Source organism: Pelobates fuscus, chromosome 7 (genome assembly GCF_036172605.1).
Source record: "Pelobates fuscus isolate aPelFus1 chromosome 7, aPelFus1.pri, whole genome shotgun sequence".
NCBI classification, from domain to species: Eukaryota; Metazoa; Chordata; class Amphibia; order Anura; family Pelobatidae; genus Pelobates; species Pelobates fuscus.
In genome coordinates this window covers 101,595,939-101,619,223 of record NC_086323.1, presented here as the reverse complement: position 1 = coordinate 101,619,223, position 23,285 = coordinate 101,595,939, and the positions used below count along the sequence as shown (strand labels likewise).

Genomic DNA, 23,285 nt, shown 5'->3' with positions numbered 1-23,285 from the left:
TTGAATTTTTTGCTTTTACTGACAAGCCTAATGCAATTTTCTGTTGCCTCCAGTAGTGCAACTTTTAAATAATCCCATTTCTCTTGGACGCCATTTAAATTGCTCCAGTCTGATAATGACTCCTTTACACATATTCTAATTTTAGAAAAGTCTGTTTTTCTAAAGTCTAAAACTTTTGTTTTTGTTTGGTGTGACTCAGTCACTGTTCTTATATTAAACCACACTGATTGATGATCACTGGATCCTAAACTTTCACCTACAGTAATATCGGATATCAAATCTCCATTTGTTAACACTAAATCTAGTATGGCCTCTTTACGAGTTGGCTCCTCAACGACTTGTTTTAGAGACAATCCCAGAAGGAAGTTTAGAATATGTGTGCTCCTGGCACAAGCAGCTATTTTTGTTTTCCAATTCACATCAGGAAGATTAAAGTCACCCATGATGATAACTTCCCCCTTCATTGTCATTTTAGCTATTTCCTCAACTAGTAGATTATCTAAATCTTCAATTTGTCCTGGGGGCCTATAAATCACACCTACACGAATTACTATGTGATTACCAAATTCTAACGTAACCCAAACGGACTCTATGTTCACCTCACTAACTTTTATTATGCTAGATTTTATGCTATCCTTCACATACAGGGCCACCCCTCCCCTTTCCTGCCTTCTCTATATAAAGAGTAACCTGGTATTGCTATGTCCCAGTCATTTTTCTCATTATACCATGTCTCAGTAACAGCGACTAAATCTACACTTTCAGTTGCCATTATTGCCACAAGTTCATAGATCTTATTCCCTAAACTGCGAGCATTTGTAGACATGACTCTAAGCTTATCATTTTTTAACACACTTGCTACAGGCACCTTTTGTCCTTGTTTTGGGGGACAATTGGATTGATGTTTTATCACCCTTTTGCCCCCCCCCCCTCCCCCCCTCCTAGTTTAAATACATCCTAGAAAAACAGCTGAACTGCTCACTGAGAACATTTGTTCCCTTTAGAGAAAGATGCAAACCATCTTTTTTGTACAGTTTATTTCCATTCCAAACAGAGCTACCATGAGAAATAAAGCCAAATCCTTGCTCCCGACACCATTCACCAAGCCACAAGTTAAAGTCCCTAATACGCATCCGCCTGTCGTTCTGAGTGTTATGCACAGGCAGAACTTCAGAGAATGACAGTGTGGAAGCAACCTGCCGTATATCATTGGAAAAACACTAAAAACTTCCTTAACCTCTGAAACCTCATTGCAAGCCAAGTCATTTGTCCCTAGATGGACAAGTACATCCAATTCCCCTTCCTGCTTTGCTCGCTTAACAATATTACAGATACGTCTCCTGTCTCTGTGAGCAGTAGCTCCGGGAAGACACCTCACAAGACCACCAATAGGTATGAAGAGGGTGAGGTGGGTGGGGTGAACAGCGTACGTCACGGCGAAGGTAAGAAGGGGGAGTAGCGTTTTTATAGGAACGCTAACTCCTTCCACAAATACAGGCCTGCGGCCTTAAAACGTATAGAAAATATACCATATAATTTAAATGCAATAAAAGAAATACATTTAAATACGTTTTATTTTCTACAGTGACGGGTTGTAAATGCAATTGACCCATGATTTTACACTCTTGTTCTTTTGTCTGAACAGATGGTGAAAGGACAGTCAAATCGTGCAAGGAAAGCACGCCTGGCAGATCCGGAGAAGAAGGATAGCCCAGACCTTGCTCTGTACGGTCCCTGGCAGACTGAGGATTACCAGCCCCCTGTAGCTGAAGGCGGGAAGGTGAGAATTGGATTTAAAAAACGCCAGTGACGGTAGGATGTGGAGACAGTATTCATTATATATCAATGGAATTAGAGGTTTTCAGGATTGATCAGTAAAATTATCCTTCTATTTTTCTTCCTCAAAATATTGTATAGCTCATTCATTCAATAAATGCAATACAAGTAAATTAAACCTGTCTTGATAATTTAACTGTAACTGAGAATAGCTCCCAATGCAGTGAATACATGGTTATTGTAAATATGTAAGCATCTATCTCCTCTCTGGCAATGATAGAAGCAATGTCAGCAGACTGACAGCATACAGCTGCAATACTAAAGCAAGCCTGTCTTGCCTTAGCTAAAAAAAGAGGAGTTACAGAAACACTGAGTGCAGTATGCAAACTTTTTTTTTTTTTTAATTTTATTAAAAGCTTTTTCATGAGATTGGATAAAGGATTAAACCTTTAAATTTTTTATTTTTTTTTTCATTTCATTATTTATTATTTTTCTAAAATGTATCACAATAGACAATAAAAGACTTACATTTAAAATTATAAACAAAAGACAATAGAACAATAAATACATTCTGACCGTTCTAGCCCTCTAAGATACCAAATTTTAAATTTATTACCCTTTATCACCTTATTTATAAATTAGACGACATACCAAATTTAGTGTCTTCACTTCGACGTGAAAGAACCTTAAATAGCTATTCACTGTCTATTGCAAACCATGTAAACATAAAAACAAAGTCATACTGTGCCGAGATCTATAAATCCTGACAGATAGTGCCTTACTATAGTGCTTGATATTTTCCCCTTTTCTGCTACTTTCTCTCTTTTCTTTTCCCTTTTTTTAAAAATAAAATTTACGCTATAAATAGCAAAAAGACGGCTTTATATAGAGATGCAAAATATAGAAACATTACAACCTTATGAAAATATCAACAGTGTTAGCTCTCTAAGATGTAAAATTATTAAGACATTTTTCTAATCTGTCTCTATATTCATTAGTTAAGGACCTTTAAATTTTAAGTGTACTGCACTGGTGAGTTTATTTTCTTTTGATGATTTCTTTCATACTATGGCAAAAATTGCATGCTTAAATTTATGATTGAGTGAGCGAGCCTTCGCAGTTAATAGTGGAGGTATGGTTACGCTCTCTCAATCCAGAATTTGTGTGTGTTTGGACAGTTTGATGTTTTTTTGTTGTTTGCACCACAGGTTCCACGTAACGAGTTTGGGAATGTGTATCTATTTAAACCTAGCATGTTGCCCATTGGCTGCACACACCTACAAGTGCCAAACCTCAACAGAGTGGCCAGGAAGCTGGACATCGACTGTGTTCCTGCAATCACCGGCTTTGACTTTCATTGTGGCTTTTCGCACCCTGTGTAAGGACTTCCTACTATAGATTGTAGACATTATCCAAGTGGCAGGGAAAAAAGTTAAGAAAGGGCTTCAAAGTTTTAATATGTTAAATGATGTAAAGATCCCCCCTCCCTTCACCTCCCCCGCCTTTGGGATTTACGCATCCATTCCTAAGAGCATCTGTGACAGCGTAGTTGGTGAGAAACATGGCTAGGGACATTGCAGAAAGTCTTGCTGTGTTAAACTGAGCACCCATCCAGATTTCAGATTCAGATTGTGCCCTAGTTTTTGTTCTTCAGGAAAAGCCCCAAGCCCTTTTAAATTCCTTTTATGATTTTCAATGGAATGCCATTTTAGGTATTTACTACCCACTCTAAATGACTACTATGTTTTACTGTTCCCACTGGAAAGCTGTTCCAGATATCTACAACCATTCCATAGCATGGTTTGCCGTACTGTGTCCATTAGAAGCCAACTCGAAATATCTTTCTGCGTCTCAATAGTAGTGTCTACTACCTTTTCACTGTTTGTTATTACTAATTCTATTGGAAAGTAGCATTTTTTATTTTTTTTGGCACGGCCATGCTGCCTTGTCCCAGTATGTAAAGTATTGTCTTTCTATACAGAACTGATGGTTACATAGTCTGTGAAGAGCACACGGATGCCCTGTTGGCTGCCTGGGATAGTGATCAGGCAGAGATGGAAAGGAAACAGAAAGAGGTGAGTGATGCATTGCCAAAAGCGTGTATTGGAGACTAGAGCATTTAACCAAGCACCATAACTGTTACAGCAACAGCCTGTGCCATGCTTTGTGTACATATGAAATTAATAACAATATTGGGGGGAGGGGAGGGTGCATAGTACATATGCAGTGACTGGAAATCTTGTATATTGCCTTTAATACCACCATGTGCACTTGTTACATCACACATGGAGGTTGTATTACAGGCAGCAGTAACACACTAAAAGAGCTAACACATATCCTTATTGAGTGCTGCATAGACACCTAACAAGATTATTTAATGGAACATACAATTAAAGCTACTTTGCAAAGCAATGGAAGCCATGGCACAATTTATTATATCACAGTAGTAGTTAGTTTCATATATTTTTCGTTACTGGAGTTAGTGTACCATGAAGGTAGCCTCCATAAAAGCTAGGCAGCAGCACCACGACCGTACTTCACTGTAGGGGTTATCCACTAAAACATTGTGAATAGACAAAATATTTGCATATCTTAGACCAAATTAGTTGAATTAGAATTAGTCTCTTATATTTTCATCTTGGCACTATTCGCTTTGAAGGAAAACTCAAAGCACCATATAGACAGAGATCCACAGGTGTCACAATGTAGTTCATAAAAGAAAAGCATCACAATCACTGCAGTGCCTTGTCAGTGGTTATGGTGGCATAATGCCTTGATGCACCTACATAGTAATTAGACAAAACTGCTCCCTGTCTCTACTACTGCTTGGAAGCCTCTGCAGTTGAGGAGCTGAATCCTAGATTGCTGTCAAGGTGCTTCTTAACATCATGGGGGCTGCGTTGGAGGTGTAGAGTGACACGCGGCAGACTCCAGGTAAGAAGTTAACCAATTTAAAATAGTTTGATTACTTACTGTAGGAAGACATCAGAGCACCCCTAACACCAGGGGTGTTCCTGTAAATGTTCTATTCCACCAGTGAATTCCCTAAAATTTACCTTTTAGTGGATAATCGTGAATGTATTTGATCATGGTGTTTTAACTGCAGTTACATGAACTCCCCCAGTGTCTTGTTTATACTGACAATTGACTATTCTGGCTTCTTGTCTGTGTTGTAGAAACGTGAAAAACGAGTACTGGGCAACTGGAAACTGCTCATAAAGGGACTTCTGATTAGAGAGCGTCTCAAAGCCCGCTATGGGAATAAGGTAAGCTGCGTAGTAACTTGCACACAAATCTTTTTCAGCTCCCTTGAATAAATCAAATGCATGTTAATTTATGAACGAACAAAACGCTGATTTTAAAGCAGTACTGTCACCCCCGCCTGCAAAATTTGTATTTCATAAAGATAAAATCTCCATCGAGGGTCTTTGCAAATTATGAAAGTCCCCAGACAAAGACAGTGACACTTTCATCTTTTTGTTAATCTATAGACTGACAGGCATTTTACATACTTCTCGACCTATGTATCTATCAAATGACAATTAATAGATTGAAGTGCAAATATCACTTGACTGTGTGTTGTAAGCAAAAAATTTTATCTAATATCTAACAGGTGTAAAAATCATATATTTCATCTTAAAAACTATACTATGGCATTGCCGTCTCTTAAATGGAAGCTAGATTTGGCTTGTATAAAACTTTATAATTGTATTAATTTTCTTACATTTCCGTAGCAGGAAGAAAAAAAAATAAAAAAATAATGGTTTGCCTAAGCTCAGAAGTAGTATATCCTTATGCACACATTGGTGCTTTAAAAAATATCAAACACTCCCAAAAATAATATAGCATACAGATTTTATGGCATACTAAATATCATACAGAAAATTACTTCAGTCAGAATTAAATATTTGTTGCAAAAAAAAATGCAATCTATGAAGCCACGAATACAGATGGGAGAAAAACCTTTAATTAAAACAAGTCTATTCTTTTTGTCAGAATATAAAATGATCAAGTAGAAAAGGCAAGTGTCCCTTGCAAAAAAATATATATATATATCTTTCACTTAACACTTCTTAATTAAGGTATGAGCTATTAGCCAGAAAAAAAGGCAAAGATTGTATTCATCCTAGTACTGTTTAGTAAAGGCAGTTTCTCGGTGTGTTTTTTTTTTTTTTTTTAATTCAGTGGCAGATTTTGCTGTAATGCATCTAAAAGGTGGGTCGTACAATACTAGTTATCCATTCGCCAAACTCCTTCATGTTACTTCTTTAAAAGGTAGCAAATGGCTGTCAAATGCACTGGGGAATCTGTAAACCAGGGCTGTGCATGCTGGATCTCCCTGTCCCTTTAAAGGCCCTATTTTAGGCTTATACCTCTCTGCCCTGTGCATAGAAGCAAGAACTACAAATATGTATGTGTTTGCTGGTCGTTCTACCAACACAATGACTGAATAACACTTACTTGCCTGAAGGAAACCTTGTCAGCCACACATTTGCTGATTGTTTTGTGGATACATTATAATAGTTATTACACTTTCTATTAAACAGGACGTAGAGCAGTCTAGCTCGAATGCGGTGGACAAAGGATTCTCTTCTGATGAGGAAAATCAAGCAGAGACTGTGGCTCAGGACATTGCTGTGTCCTGGCCCCAAAACCGCCAAACAGAAGACACTGGAGGAGGAAAATCGAAACAAAAAAGCAAACGGGAAAAGAAAGGAGAAGCAAAGCATTTGTTCCCATTTGAAAAGATGTGACATTTCTCAGGATCGCAGGCATGGAGAAACTGCTGCCCTAACGGTGGGTGCACTGCAATGAAATCAACAGTTCATGTTTGGTAATCATAGTATTATCAGCCAACCACACTAGAAGAGGAGGATCCTTACATTAAGCATGGCAGTCCTCTCGATCTGCAGGTCATGTTTCTTTTTACACCATGCCATCTGAATGGCCAGTACATGCTTACATTTTCAGATGTAATGAGATGTGTCTAGTTTCCAGCCTAGCTGTAGATCCTGCACCTATTTCACAGAATGCTTTGCTTAAAAGGCAGATGGGAGGAAGTCAACCGAGACCTAACTGTGTGCACAGGACATCTAGCATTGCCCTGCTCCTCCCAAGCTGGAACCCGCGGTCGTATAAATATGTAATCTGTGAATACATAATGTAAAGATGACATGATCTGCAGGTGTCTGTTATGATATCCAAAGTTGCTGCTTAGTCCACTAGATGGCATTTTTTTTCAAATTGTTTTTCAGTTGATAAACATTAACAGGAGGACTTATAATTAGTAATAATTTTGTACTGTATTTTCTAATTCTTAATAAAACACAAGTTGTAGAATTTCTGGCATTAAATGTCCATTTTATTTCAATGAAAATGATACAAAGTAGTGGTAAAAATATATATATATTTGGCATTATCTCAAAAGGAAGCAATTTTACATTTCATGTTTGGGAAAAAAAATGAATAGCACGTCATTTGGGATTTTAAGTATTCTTACAAATCTAAAGGCTATAGGTTGGGTTTCCACAAAACAGAAAAAATATAGATTGGATTCCTTCCATGATTCCCAAGTTATTACTGTATGTACTATTCTAGATATTGTAATCTAATGCTCGGCTAGTTTTATCACAAACTAACACACAACCATCTTTGTGTTCAATGCTATATGCAGATTGGACTCAGGACTGACAGTGATCTGTACCAGGCAAATCTATTCTGGTGTATGGGGGGAGAGAGAATAAGAAACTAGCTTATTCACTAAATCAAACTTTTAAGGTCAAAATAGCCAAGCTAAAACTACAAAAGATAGAGAATTTGCAAACTTAAGACTGGTACATTCCTTTCAATTCATTATGAGTGACTAACTCTAATGCACAAAAAGAGAATTACCAGAAATGTAAAGTGATTATTAAAATGTAGGACAACCTAGCTGCATTAGATAAAATGTCGATTCTGTTTTCAGAATTTACTCTTTTGTCCTTGAATTTGAAATTCGAATTCCTGGTGAGTCTTACTTTAGTGAATAATCCTGTATAATGTCAGAAAGTGAATTTAAAGTGTTTTAGCCAAAATAGCTAAATTGTGAAAAATCTTATACCTGACAATTTAGTTCAGCTCATTTTATCTAATTTTTTAAATTTACCTTATATACACCTAACAAATTACAATAACAATTTACTATAAACTTATTACAAATGGGCACGACATTTACCTCTCTTGAGCAACAACAGGTTAAACCCAGATTTGCAAACGTGATTGTCTACATTTAAGTTAATCATACAATACTGGACATGTTTACTGGAAAGGTTGATGCAAGCATTCTCAAATGACTAAAACCTGCACTCCACATTACCTATATATGTTCCCATAAATGTGCATACAAAAAAAAGTTATCAATTAATTTTGTTGTTCTAAGACCACATACAATCTAGTTTCTTTGTGGTTTCCGATTACCACCTTGAAAGTGCATTTTTTTAATTATATGTTTTAAACTATTAAACTAAAAATGGACTTACAGCATTTACACCAAAAATCAATTAAATACAATATTCAACTTTAATTTGAATAACCAAATTGTTGCAATGTGGGTGATAATACAACTTTTACTAAGTTGAGGACTATGTCTCTTTAGGGAATTATTAAACTGCCCTGTCCGTGCGTACAGTGTATTTTTGTTCCTAGCCTGTGACAACAAAACTGCACGTTCAGCCTCTGAGATAATACACAGGACATCAAAAAAAAAAATTAACTAGAACTCCCATGAACTTTGCCAACCAAAAATCCTGGAGTGGCCTCAAATGCTCAAGGGAATTGTAGTGTAGTAAAATTTGGCAGTTGGAAATGTCCTCACAAACATTACAGACTTTATTCATTGAACTAGCAACTGTGGAGAATGAGCAATAAAATTGCTAATATTTGTTTTTGCCTAAAATTCTGGTTTAGTAAATAAGTCCCTAACACAAACTGGTGCATTGTCAAGTTGTAAAGTGAAACCTTTCACGTGTTATTCCATGGAGTTGACTTATCAGTCCAACAATAAACTCTGTGTTCCATGGAATAACAGATTATAATTTTTTTAATAATTATTATTATTCCAAAGTGTATTATTTAAGTACCTGAAAAATTTAAATAATGGTAATAGAAGCCACGCAAGCATTATCTCACAGCCCTCACCGCTTTAGTCACTCACCAACATTGGAAGAACAGATGTCTATTACACATGGCCCAGAATAATTCATGTTAACAATCCTAAATCTGATTTTTTTCTTCCCAGTGGTAAATGTCACCAGAAAATAACCCTACTGGTACTTCTTTGCAGGAACGCGTGATTTGGCCAGTACAATAATACCAACACTGATAGCTCCCAGGAGCAGGGATACCAATGGGCGATAAAAGAACCAACCCAGGGCGATGGTCAGGAGAGAAAGTGAGGTGGACACACACAAGGCAAAGATCTTCAGTCCAAGGCTGACCAAGTCCCGCAGGACAGGAAACCAGTCCACTACAGATAGAGAGGAAAGAGGCATATCAGTGCAATGCAAAAAAAGAAAACGTAAACAAGATATCTGTGAATTATATCATAATTTACCTATTGTTACTAACTGGTGAGGAACAAAATAAAGCAAATTAGAGCAGAGTGCGGAAAAATGAGAACGCATAACACCATGAAGCCATATCATTTCTTTAGGAAAATGTGGTTAGCTCTACAGGAATGTGCTCATTGGCCAAGAGCATCCTGCATCTTCCATGCTTTATTTTCCTGCAGAAGAAGACCTGAAGTGCTACCTAGAGGACCAAAGTTGTCAAACCATACTAAAAACCTTTTTTGAGCACAGAGATCTGTGAAAATCTTGAGTGCCATTTCCTGTATGCACTTTTCACAGATTTTTCACACAAACAACGCAGGTTGCTCTCTTTAGAATTTTCACCGAAATTAAAAAGCACTTAGAAGTTAAAGGGACAGTTTGTTGAAGTGCTTTATATGTGAAAAGTGTGTCATTTGTTTTTTCCTTTTACAATAAAGTGAAGTCCTGTTACTTCCTGGTCTATTTGGCTTAGTGGAGCTAAATTCAAGAGGCAGCAAATGCCCACAGCACCTCAAAGACTTCTCATTGAGCTGAATTGAAAGTCTGTGATTAAACAGTCACAAAGTCTGGGCGGGGTTAGAAGGGGAGGGCTGGCAAAAGCAGCAGATAAGAGAACAGAAAAAAGATAATTAAAAGGACACTATAGTCCCCATAACAACTACAGCTTAATGTAGTTGTTCTGGTGAGTATAATGATTGCCCTCAGGCATTTTCATGCAAGCACTGCCTTTTCAGAGAAAAGGTAGTGTTTACATTTCCCCCTAGGGACACCTCCAAATGGCCACGCCTCAGATTTCCACTGGAGGTGCTTCCAGAGGCAGTGCTGCGCAGTAGGCAGCACTGCCGTTTAGTGTCTCCACGCTCTGCATGGAGATTCTGAATTTTCAATGCATCTCTGAGGAGGTACTGATTGGCTATGGGAAAGCATTGGATTGGTTAAAAATTCTGATGGCGGATTGGGGGCGGGGCCAGTATCAGCAGACCAGCACGGCGTTGGAAATAAGGTGTTTTCACCTTTTGAAGGTGGCTAAAGGTGGGCAAGCCACCAAAATGGTGAATTAAACACTACAGGGTCAGGAATACATGTTTGTGTTCCTGACCCTATAGTGTTCCTTTAAGTGCGTGCATGTTGAGGGTATATGTACTAAACAGTACTTTTTTTATTTAGGCAGTGACTTTTCTCATTAAGTAAAGGCCAATGCAAACTTCCAAAGTTCAGAGCTCTAAGAACATTTGAGGATTGTGCTTACGAATCATAGACCCATTCTAACTGTCCTACACTATGCAGCCTTGCTACTGACTGCAATATATGCATGTGTGCCATTAGCCTAGTGTGCTCAGCAAGTATACTTTGGCAACCACAGTTCACAATGCATATCAAGAGTGCCAATTAACTGTAATCAGCACCATTCATGCAATTTTTATTTAAAAGTCATGGACAAACAGATTTTGCACGAAAAATATGCTTCCAGAGAATAAATAAACAAAATGAATGATAAGTCCACTTTACTATTATCGCTAAATCACATAGGAAATCCACTCCAAATTCATGCAAACATAAAGGAATGTACAGATTCTGTGCTTATCAAAAGGCACCCAGAAAACTTCAGCTCATTGAAGTGGCCTGGGTGCACTGTCCCTGTCAGTTTAACCCTGTAATTGTCATTATTGCAGGTATTGGGGGGATAATAATTAAGGGATCATAATTTGCCCCAACCATACCAGACCAGCTGGAGGTTATCCGAAACCCCCAAGGACATCAAATGACCACTCATTTGCCACCTGAATGGGAAATAAGAGTTAAATGTGCAACCCGAAACAATGTAAGAGTCAGATTCAAACTCAGAATGATTAACCCAGAATCCCGAAAAGGCACCAAACAGCCAAAGTTACATAAAGGCTGAAAATGGACGTCACTGGGATTTTTATTAAACTTCCCTTACTACACAATGTGCTCCGTTAATTGCCTTTTAAAGTTTGCAGGAACCACCTGTGTGTGATTAAAGTTTAATTAACTTAACAGGAGATAAAAACTTCTAAAGTAAACACACTGTTCTGTAAAAATGAAAACTTCATGAAGGCTATGAGAGTCAGAACATGGGATGTGTGGCTAGGGCTTCATAAACTAGTGATTTAACTCCTAAATGGCAGAGAACTGAGCGATAACACTGCAGGGGCATAATCTATACACCAAAACTGATCCATTAAGCGAACTTTGTTTTGGTGACTATAGTGTCCCTTTAACCATATATTCAGTGAACTTTTATGCAAAGTCAGAATTCTGCTTACTATGAGGAGTTTGATGCCATGTAATAAGTAATTTGCATTAAGTCATTAATACACGGACATATAGGTCATAAGTAACAAGCTTACCCAATGTATAGACGATCTTGGTGATTAAACTTATTCCAATAAACATAAGTAGCCAGCCAGCACCCCGCAGTGCCCAGGTTTTTAAATTATTACTCTGGTGTTCAGCATTAAAAATTTCCTGAAAGAGAAAATAAACAGGTAACATTCCTATCCCTTTATCAAACACAGCATTGCTTACTTATTTTTTGTAAAATATAATCGATTTTTTAATTAATGACTGATTTAAAAACAAAAACCCACTGGAAAGCTATTAAGCTATATACAATATTTAATTTATATGTATTAATGTGTTCACTTATACATAAGAGGAAAAAGTGAAACAAAATGCAGGAAATTCCTAATCAATGTAGGGCTATATCATCATATCACCCTACCTTAATCTGAAAGTGACAGTTCTCATTTCCTGATAACCTCATGCCTGCTTTTATCTTCCACAAATCTCCAATTTCTGGCCCTCTAGATGTTGCCAAATTACAAATCCCTTGATATTTTGAATAAAATAGATAGCCAGAGACATGGCAAATGATAGCACTACGTTCAATAAAACATTGAGCATAAAGAAGGAGTATTGGGAGTTCAGAGAGACACACTCCAGGAACACAGATAGGAAGGGATTCAGGTCTGAAAGTAAAATGAAAATAAAAAACAGAGAGAGACTGGTGTGCATTTCTGTTTGGCCAATTACCTCTGCATTGAGTGTCCCCAGATATAGCAGCTCTAGAACGTCTCCAGATTTGGTTTTATATGGGATCAGTACTCCTCCTTTCTGCCGAGCAATGACACTCACCTGAAAAAGAAACAAGAAGATAGTCACCGCCAAAAACATCTGACAGCCCAGAATGATATCCAGCATATATTTAAAAGCATGGAAGCTCTTTTAAGGAAAAGGAGCAGAACTATGGCGTATATAAAGAAATTCACACATCTATAGCATCCCTTACATAATGAAAAACAGAAATATCTACACCATTCATTACATGTATATTAACTTGGATGGAAAACATTCACAGAAATGAGCAGAAAGCCCAGTGTAGTTCCATTCACTCACAAGAGTGCTTCTCATTCAGATGTTTAGTTAGGAAGCAGCCAGAGAGTTCCAGCCTATGTTCTCAGTGCTTACTATGTTTCCTATGTGTATCCTGCAAAGACTTATGGGATGTTTCAAGCTCCCCCACATAGCTCAATAGAAAGAGCCAGATAGGCTCAGCTATATCGGACAGAATAATAAAAATTTTTTTTTTTTTTTAGCTAGAAGCCCTTCCTTGTCTTGTACAACATGTCCAGCCATGTTACAAAAATCTGAGCCACTCTGCAAAGACAGTTCAGATGTTTTATTTCAAACGGTTCCAGAATTCTGTATTAAGAAAGCAAATTATGTATAGTTACCGAGTCCACGGGTCCAGACTGGGTGTCACCCAAAGAAACGCCAGCATACCAAAACGAGATGCGGAGGTCTCCTACCTGCAACAAGAAGATGTAACTATAATGTACAATGACAAAGGCACAGAGCAGTAACTCTGAATGCTTTAAAGGAAAAGTGATTGCATACTTTTATCCCCTACTCAGATTTCCAGCATATGATATTTGTATATATTTTAATGCAGGTTATTTTTTAGAACCCTTTTAGGTTAAATTTGTCTAAATCACTGTTCTAAGGAGAGATTGGGGGCACACCCGAAAGATGCATTATGCATGAAAGGTGCTGCCGCAGTGACCAAAATTCATACAGAAAAACTAGTTACGGCGCACTCAGACATGTCTGAGTGCGCCGTAACTAGTTTTTCTGTATAAATCACTGTTCTGTGACTAAGCCCCTATGTGTTCCAGGGACAGCAGTTGATGACATTTTGACATTTACTAATAAGTAATTAAATATGCCCGACATGTTAAAAAAAAAAAAAAAAAAGTTTTCTCAGTATAATTTTTCTAATTGTAGCACTGTATTCTCAATTTACATATAATCGGCACAACACCAGGTGCTTCCTATGCTGCCTGATGAAATTCCCACAGTCCCTATACACACTGCGGAACAATGCAGGGATGTTTTGGGAACTCTATGATGAAGCCAAACAGTTTCCATTGCTTTCCTAATCACTAGATCTAAACATCTTTAGATAGTCATGGATCACTCCAGACAGGTTGAGAAAACTACAAGCATTTTGTGAATGGGGAGCTACATATATTGTGCTAAATCAGTGGCACCCCTGTCCAAAGCTTCCTGTTTAGAAAATCTGAGAGAAGCAAAAGGACAACTAAAGAGAAGATTTGGGCCCTGAGGTTTCCACAGTTGGTACGTTATATAAACTTACACCATATTTAAAATATAGAATTTCTTGCATATTTCCCAGGATGATTCTTCAAAAACTAAAAAGTTACACATGTTTATATACACTGAACAAAATTATAAACGCAACACTTTTGTTTTTACCCCCATTTTTCAATAGCTGAACTCAAAGATCTAAGACTTTTTCTTTGTACACAAAAGGCCTATTTCTCTCAAATATTGTTCACAAATCTGTGTTAGTGAGCACTTCTCCTTTGCCGAGATAATCCATCCAACTCACAGGTGTGGCATATCAAGATGCTGATTAGACAGCATGATTTTCGCACAGGTGTGCTTTAGGCTGGCCACAATAAAAGGCCACTCTAAAATGTGCAGTTTTACTATATTAGTGAGGTTCGGGGTGGTCCGGAAACCAGTCAGTATCTGGTGTGACCACCATTTGCCTCACGCAGTGCATCACCTTCACATAGAATTGATCAGGTTGCAAGAAAACTAATAAAAAAAAAAAACACAACAGGTAAAATAAATAATAAATCAGGTTGTTAATTGTGGCTTGTGGAATGTTGGTCCACTCCTCTTCAAAGAATGTGCGAAGTTGCTGGATATTGGCAGGACTTGGAACACGCTGTCGTATACGCCGATCCAGAGCATCCCAAACATGCTCAATGAGTGACATGTCTGGTGAGTATGCTGGCCTTGCAAGAACTGGGATGTTTTCAGCTTCCAGGAATTGTGTACAGATCCTTGCAACATGGGGCTGTGCATTATCATGCTGCAACATGAAATGATGGTCGTGGATGAATGGCACAACAATGGGCCTCAGGATCTCTTCACGGTATCTCTGTGCATTCAAAATGCCATCAATAAAATGCACCTGTGTTGGTTGTCCATAACATATGCCTGCCCGTACCATAATCCCACCGCCACCATGGACCACTCGATCCACAACGTTGACATCAGTAAACTGCTCACCCACAAGACGCCATAAATGCTGTCTGCCATCTTTACAGATGGCAGACCGGGATTCATTCGTGAAGAGAACACCTCTCCAAAGTGCCAGACGCCATAGAATGTGAGCATTTGCCCACTAAAGTCGGTTACGACTTCGAACTGCAGTCAGGTCGAGACCCCGATGAACATGCAGATGAGCTTCCCTGAGACGGTTTCTGACAGTTTGTGCAGAAATTCTTTGGTTATGCAAACCGATTATTGCAGCAGCTGTCCAGGTGGCTGGTCTCAGACGATCTTGGAGGTGAAGATGCTGGATGTGGAGGTCCTGGGATGGTGTGGTTACACGTGGTCTGCGGTTGTGAGGCCGGTTGGATGTACTGCCAAATTCTCTGAAAAGCCTTTGGAGATGGCTTATGGTAGAGAAATGAACATTCAAGTCACGGGCAACGGCTCTGGTGGACATTCCTGCAGTCAGCATGCCAACTGCACTCAAAACTTGCGACATCTGTGGCCTTTTATTGTGGCCAGCCTAAGGCATACCTTTGCAATAATCCTGCTGTCTAATCAGCATCTTGATATGCCACACCTGTGAGGTGGATGGATTATCTCGGCAAAGCAGAAGTGCTCACTAACACAGATTTAGACAGATTTGTGAACAATATTTGAGAGAAATAGGCCTTTTGTGTACACAGAAAAAGTCTTAGATCTTTGAGTTCAGCTCATGATAAATGGGGGCAAAACCAAAAGTGTTGCGTTTATAATTTTGTTCAGTATACACATTATATATATATATATATATATATATATATATATATATATATATATATATATATATATATATATATATATATATATATATATATACACACGCACACACACATATGCTATTTTCAGATTTCTAACTATGGCCTCGATTTATAAGCTTTTCAAGTGATTCACTACTGCTAGAAAAACTTTAAAAATTATTTATCTACAGAAGTCAACGGGAATTTTTGTAGATAAACCCTTTGAAAAGTTGATCGAACAATATTGAATCATTTGGAAAGCTTATTAAATCGAGGTCTTTATCAGACTCATTAAAACCGCTGCAACAGACTTACTGGGAGGACGTATTAATACCTCTGGATTTTTGGGGTTGGCACTTTGGTAGAAATAGTCCCCTTGAGCAGTGACGTCTGCATGAGGATTACCCATCTGTGCCAGGCTCATTTGCTTGAAGTTGTTAATCTGGTCAATGAGGCCTACCAGAAGGAGGATGAAAATTACTAAATTATTTCATTAATAGCAGCCACAGCTTAGCTGCCTTCTGAATGGTCCATCCCTGGTCCACAGACAAACCCTGTGTTGTTGCATACCTTCCTTTAGTAAGAGATCTGTGGTCTCATTCCTCTGTGTTCACAGTGGCAAAATATCCCACTACCCTGCTCCCAAGCGCAACACTACCAAATCCTCAGATTGCTGTGATAGGATATCAAAGTCTGTACCTCTCAATGGTTACTAGCAGTATGATAGAAGTGAGCCAAGGTATACTCATCCTCCTGCTAGACCACCAAAAATGTTTTAGATAAGTAACTTCAACTATGAAGGATATGAGAATTTCCCAACAGAAACACAGATATTAGTGAGGACAGATTTCTCAAGACATAAACTGAAGGAGAGGAGAAAGCATCTTACCTGTACCCAAAAAAAAGGCCCCGACATTCACCTCTGAAGCAACAGCAGTGAAGGACTCCACAGCCATCGCACTGAAAGGCAAAATTAAACAAAACAAGTAACCAATCTGCTTTTAAACATTATTATACATGATCAAGTTTTGCAAACATTACCAATCCTTATAATAAAGCAGCACCTATCACACCACACACGGCACTCTCCAACATACCTGTTATCACAGAGCAGCTCACCTGGGATTGAGATGGGTAATCTCTCGATCAAAGTTCCGGCTGCTCACAACTTCAGATTTCCATTCAGTGTCTGGGAGAAGTTAATAAATTAAAACGAAAGTACTCTATCCAAATGCATTTGATAACTGGTGAACACTACTATTGCGTTGCATTTCACAGTCCCAAAACAAAATGAATAAATGAGAACTGTGCGCATCTGTATGGTATAACAGGGGTAATACCCCCGCTTGATATTAGAACAGGTATACCTCTTAATATGCAGGACAGTATAAATGTATGAACTCTTACTGATGTAATTAAAGGGAAAATTGCACCATTCAATAAAATACTGAAAAGCACTGATAACTTGTGTTGACCTTTTACACATGTGATGCTCCATTTTTCTTTTAAATGGTTATTCAAGTGACATCACAGTCAGGTCCACAGATACACACTGCACTGGGAATGAAAAACATTATTCCACTTATTTTTTTTATTATGCAAAAAGGGCTGAGCTTGTATATATGATTGACAGGGAGCCAAGATAGAGGTACTCCAGGATACAGAGTAATATACAGATTTCTCCATTATTTATTATTATTAATTTTATATTTGAGATCTCGCATACGCATATTTGTTAAATACAGGGAATAAGTAAAAAAAAAAATATATATATATATTTTAACACCCTAGACTCTGACACTTCTTTAAAATATGTTAGGGTGTTCTCCTAGTGGGATGATTTGACATTAGTTTAAGGTGATGCACGTTTTGTGGAGATGCATTTATTTATTTTTGCAGTGTTCCCAACAACCCCACAATAAATGCTTCCTTGAAATGCTGCACAGCTGACAAAGAATTTGGGGATTTGTAGTTCAGGTATCAGGTTGTACAGTCCTGATTAAAGGGACACTATAATCACCAAACCAACTTTAGCTGAATGAAGCAGTTTGTGTGTATAGACCATGCCCCTGCAGTCTCACTGATCAATTCTGTGCCATTTAGGAGTTGCATCACATTTGTTTCTGTTTATGCAGCACTAGCCACACCTCCCCTGGCTGTGACTGACACAGTCTGTATGAAAACAAATGGTTTCATTTTCCATCAGATGTAACTTACTTTAAACGTTTTTATCTCCTGCTCAGTAAATTGAGCTTTAATTCCATACAGGAGGCTCCTGTAGGGTCTAGCAAGCTGTTAACAGAGCAGGAGAGAAGACATTCTAAATTAAACAGAATTTGCAATAAAGGAAATGTAAACATTAGATTACGCTTTACAGAAAGTAACATGCAAGGAGGTGTGACTAGGGCTGCATAAACAAAGTGATTTAACTCCTAAATGGCAGAGAATTGAGCAGTGAAACTGCAGGGGCAGGATCTATTCACCAAAACTGCTTTATTAAGCTTAAGTTATTTTGGTGACTATATTGTCCCTTTAAGTAAATCCAACACTTACTGTACGTGTATCTGGTCTCCCTTTTGGTTTCTCCATTTTCTTCATATTCTCTGGAGAAAAAAAAAATGGTTTACACAGGTTAAACAAGGGAAATGTTGGCAATACCAGCTACAAAACAGCATGCATGAGGGGTTTATTCACTAAAAGGTCAACTGTGGCGAACTGAAAACACATTTTGATATATTTCAGGTTAATATAGCCAACCTTCTAAAAAAAGTTATGCAAACCAGAAAATTAGCAAATTACCCAAAATATAGCATTTCCCCCCATTTACCTGGGTTTTGCTTACCTATAGTACCACGTTACACTTTGTAAGTATAATATGAATGCTCTGAGTCTTTAGATTTAGAAACCCGTCACAATGTTATTACTGATTAAACAAAACCAGAGTATCTGGAAAAAACCCAATAGGAAGCAATTGCAATGTCAATGTTTGAGGTTAAGGCGGCTACTACTACTAGAGCCAACTCTGGTTTTACAATCAGACACAATATCAGTGAGGTTTATTAAATCTACATCTTTCTCCCTGAGATTAATTCCATTAGAAATAACCCCAGTGACCCCTCCAACATTGGCTTTGAAGAACACAGACCATATTATGGTAACAAAGACACTTACTTGGACTCTTCATACTCTACCCATTGGTACATCTCTACCTGTCGCTTCAATTTCACACAGTGGATATTGACTCCGTAATTGGGATCATAAAGAGGCTGTGATCAGAAGAAAACAAAAACATTAACAGTGAACCTGATACCAACACTGGGGCTAAGATGCTACTGAATTGCAAACCTGCTAGGTTTCTATGAATAATAAAATAACCACGTGAACTCTGCACAAGAGGCTTAGAATGTCCATAAAAGGTTAACTAACTGACACAAACTATAACAGTTAAAACTAGTAATTCTAATATATTCTAAATATACCCATCTACATTTAAAGGGACAGTAAGCACAGAAACAACTACAGCCTAATGCTGTCCATTTTCTCTGGAAATGTTAGAGACTGTAGTTTCTCAGAAAGGGCAATCGTACAGAGAATAGGCCTCTAGTGGCCGTTGGACTTAAAGGGACACTCTGGGTGGACTCCAGCTCCCATATGTCACTCGCTGTGCATTGCCAGTAACAGTACTTACCCCTGCTAATTGTTAATAAGATAGTTGCCTTTTTCTAGTTTCTTTGTATGAGATTGGGAGATCTATTTATCATTCCAACCAGTGACTAGCTAATGATTGTAAGATACCGCTGATGAAAAACACACTGCTAGGTAAATGGCACTGGAGGCACCTGGTTGTTACAGTAGCTCCTGGGTCCCTTATGGCACAGAGAAGGGACACATGCAGTAGTGGGCTCAGGTCTCAAATCAATGTCAGGGACAAGGCACCCTGTTCCCACTACATATTATGGGATATGAAGTTCAGCTGTCAGTCAACTTGCTGAATAAGCTGGTAACAGCTTTACCATTATCAGTGTGTCTCAGCTCAGGCTCTCTCTAAGAGAGAAAGAGGTGTGGGATCTTGCACAACTTGGTCTGATTTATGCAGCAAAGTAGAAAGTATCATGTCTCCGCTAACATCAACCAGAAAGGAGGCAGTTTAAAGCTGCACTGACATTTGTAAATTGCTGCAGCTAAAAAGAGACACAGGGCCAATCAGAATACGTTTTGGTGCTTAGAAAGTGCATTTAAAAAGTGATGACAACTAGGAACTATATTATTATTATTTATAACATTCCAACACATTCTACAGCTATGTACACTGAATAAACAAAACACAAGATTAGTAAGATACCCAGAAAAGTCCAGGTGTTTGTCAACTGGGCAAAATGTACTCCTAGTAATGAAATTAGTCAAATAAATGGGTGGGGGGGAGGGGAGGGAAGTGTCGCACCAAGAGTGCATAATTCATTTCTGCACTATAGAATATTGCAATTTAATATGATTTGTATAATGCATTGATGAACTGGCTGCCTGGTAGGGGTGGTATTGTCAATTTAAAAAGGGGTTAATTTGATTGTATGGGTGGTGAGAAGGTTTACAACCCAAATTCTTCTTTGAAGCTGGGACCCCAACAGAGCTACTCTGTAAGGTATGAGAAGTCACACATAAGTAACCTGGAAGTCTGGTTTCAATATTAACCAACTCTCTAATTTGCCATATATCTAGATTCCCTCTTAGATAGGGTGTCCTTTGATATGAACGGCCATTAGCCTTCCAAAAAAAAAAAAAAAAATCATTGTGTTCCAGTTTCATTTCCCAAAAATAAACCTTAAGAATAACTCACAGATTAATAATCGAACCTTATTTTGTGCATATTTAGAATGAGGAAAACAAATCCTTCAATTAGAATGTAAATATGGGGATTATCACGTAAGTCATTTGGAAGTAATTACAAAGGCCGCTATATTAGGTCACATGTGAGAAAGCTGACCTATCGATGGAATGGAAAAAAATAACAAATTCATAGATGCAATTATTATTTCTGTGGCCAGCACAAACAAGGATATAGAACCAAAAGTTTCTATTTAGATTGATGTGGGTGTGAAAACACAAGGGGTGCTCACTTATTGTTTTTATAGATACGCCTTATCTCCACCTCTGGGCCAAGGTTGGTAACTTCAGATTAATTCACAGGGTATGTATATCCAATGATATTGAAAAGTGTATTGTACTTGTAGCCAAAATCTAATTTTGAGTCAGTCACCATCTTCCTTGAGTAAGTGATTAGGACTTCTGTTATTTTATCCTTTTTGTTTTTATCTGTTGGTGTAACCAATTTAATTGTCATCTACATTTTTGTATGCACTGTGACCATTTTTTGCTCATAATAAATATTACTTTACGAAGTTCTGCCTTTGTCTGGTAAAGAATCACATTACCGGAAGAGACCAATTAATTTGAGTTTTGCAACTGCATAGATATGGTGCTAAATTGTATTTGGAGGGTTTTTATTCTAAGTTGGTGGCAGCATTAAAATAGTAATTATATATATATTATTATGGTTAAGTGTGGGTGGTATTAAGGGGGATTTTTATAATTACTTCCGGTCTAGTGAACTTTACCCTTTCACTACCAAAACCAAGTCACGCACACTCTTGAAGTAGGGTGCGTTTGTGACAGGAAGGAGAAAAAAAAAAGAAACACAATTCAGGTATTTAGATGAATGCAATATTTTAGCTGGAGGGCAAACTGTTGGAGATTGTATTGCCTAATTATGTCTATACGCAGTATTGCACAAACATTATTGGATAAAGTGTCCTAGGAGAGTCATACAAACCTTCAGAGTCGCTAGTGGCCCCGATAAATGCACCAAACTGCCTTCATGTACTGGGTCTATCATGTGAATATTGTGTAAAGAATTCACAATGGAAAGCCCCTCATCCAATGATGCCGCTGTTCGTACTGCACGACCCTGCTCAGAAAGCATAACGTTGCAATTATTACATATTCATATTCATTTGATATAGAAATCTGAATTGTAAAGAGTTGGATAGCAATTCGAGTTGAGTGTCTCATTCATTGCAGCATATAGTGGGCAAATTTCTCCTGTTACACTATGGTTCTTGTGGCTACAGGGAACATAAAAAGCATACTCTGAAAGGGTTTGGTTGTTACTAACCTTGATTCATGCATTGTATGTAACAAGCTTACCACTTTAAGTCAGCCGATTACTCTCAGCCAATGAGCTAAGCCTTGCACTGCAGGCCGGAGATCGAATAGATGTTGATGCTAAGGAACTTCTGACTCGCCAGCATTTGTAGTGGAAGTGGGGGACAGTGTTTAGCAGACTCCAGGAAAGGAGTTTAAAAATGGCTTGACTTACAATAGGGGGACAGGAGTTCCAGGGCACCCCTGAGACCATAACAAATACAGAAAGATTGTGGTGATGGTGCGTTCCTTTAAATTTTTTTGCAAGTTTCTAGATTCCAAATGTTTTCCTATGGGAAAGCGCTGGCTTGACTGAGATCATCAAGATCCCTGTAAGACCTTCGATACGTACTAGGTGACTAGGGTGAAGAAATGAGGAACTGTCTTTTGTAGAGAAGTATTACATTTCAAACGGTACCATATACATATATGAGGATGGGGAGTGGTATTACTCACCTCATTTGTAAACAGAACATAGAAAGATAATGAAAAGGCAAGCAGTCCCAGAATCATTCCCCCTGCAGTATCACTCAGTCGCTCCAGAAATCCTGGTTTGTGTTCAGTGGTGATAGTTGTATGTTCCCTGACATTATCTGGGTGCTGGCAAATCACAGAATAAATCGCGTTACACGGCTCCAATGTCTCAGAATATTGCCAATGGCAACTCGCAAGTAACTACACAAAATAGCTCCAATGTAAAGGGAAAAGGGAGCATATGGCAATAGCGAAATACACTGTATCTCAATTTTTATAAACATAAGGCAAAGTCAATTCAGTGTAACATATGGTGCAGCAAGGTACAACTATTACAGATAGATAGATAGATAGATAGATAGATAGATAGATAGATAGATAGATAGATAGATAGATAGATAGATAATTTCACACACAATATAAAGAAATGAACATAAAGTAAGGATATTTTATTTTACTTTCTTTTTAAATATCCCTTTTGTCTATATAAAACAAACTGCATTCTATGCAGCAAGTCTTTTTTGGGGGGGATATTTTATTCCATGGGCATGATGTAAATGATCCTCTTCCTGCATTGTAAGTGGGGACCAGTATACAGTATTTTGAAAATGGTTTTATTCTACGGGTAAAATTTAAAGTATATTCATTCTACTTTATAAATAGAGGGTATCATATCTAAATCTGTGACTTACATTTCTTGACATGGTTCTTTCAGCAGGTCTCCCTCTGTCTCTCTTTCTCCCTCTGTCTCTCACTTAGCTCACTTGGCAAACCCAATTTGTATAAAGTTGCCTCCCTGCTACGTCAAAGCTCTGCGCATGCGCAGCATTGCATGCCGGGAATTGTAGTTCTCCCA

The 23,285-nt window shown here is 38.0% G+C and overlaps 2 protein-coding genes across 4 annotated transcripts in view; one reads left to right on the top strand and one right to left on the bottom strand.

The window, feature by feature from the left end:
* The window catches only part of XPC (XPC complex subunit, DNA damage recognition and repair factor), a 51,047-nt gene extending 41,860 nt beyond the window's left edge, over positions 1 to 9,187 (top strand). For 2 of the 3 annotated variants that reach the window (XM_063426287.1, XM_063426285.1), the window contains exons 13-18: positions 1,646 to 1,780; positions 2,985 to 3,154; positions 3,758 to 3,851; positions 4,953 to 5,042; positions 6,324 to 6,573; positions 9,098 to 9,187. In XM_063426287.1, the coding sequence (XP_063282357.1) occupies positions 1,646 to 1,780; positions 2,985 to 3,154; positions 3,758 to 3,851; positions 4,953 to 5,042; positions 6,324 to 6,530 (696 nt within the window). In that variant the 3' untranslated portion in view covers positions 6,531 to 6,573; positions 9,098 to 9,187. Of the gene's footprint in view, positions 1 to 1,645; positions 1,781 to 2,984; positions 3,155 to 3,757; positions 3,852 to 4,952; positions 5,043 to 6,323; positions 7,117 to 9,097 lie in introns of those variants that run through there. The other variant, XM_063426286.1, reaches the window with a different exon arrangement.
* On the bottom strand, positions 8,862 to 23,205 carry TMEM43 (transmembrane protein 43). The gene is made up of 12 exons (XM_063426289.1): positions 23,122 to 23,205; positions 22,412 to 22,555; positions 21,585 to 21,719; positions 18,929 to 19,023; positions 18,311 to 18,360; positions 16,877 to 16,946; positions 16,647 to 16,717; positions 16,092 to 16,213; positions 13,124 to 13,198; positions 12,423 to 12,524; positions 11,738 to 11,855; positions 8,862 to 9,280 (listed from the first exon to the last, which is right to left on the bottom strand). The coding sequence occupies exons 1-12, from the start codon at positions 23,131 to 23,133 to the stop codon at positions 9,078 to 9,080; spliced, it is 1,197 nt and encodes a 398-aa protein (XP_063282359.1). The 5' UTR covers positions 23,134 to 23,205; the 3' UTR covers positions 8,862 to 9,077.
* Positions 23,206 to 23,285: the final 80 nt, after the last annotated feature.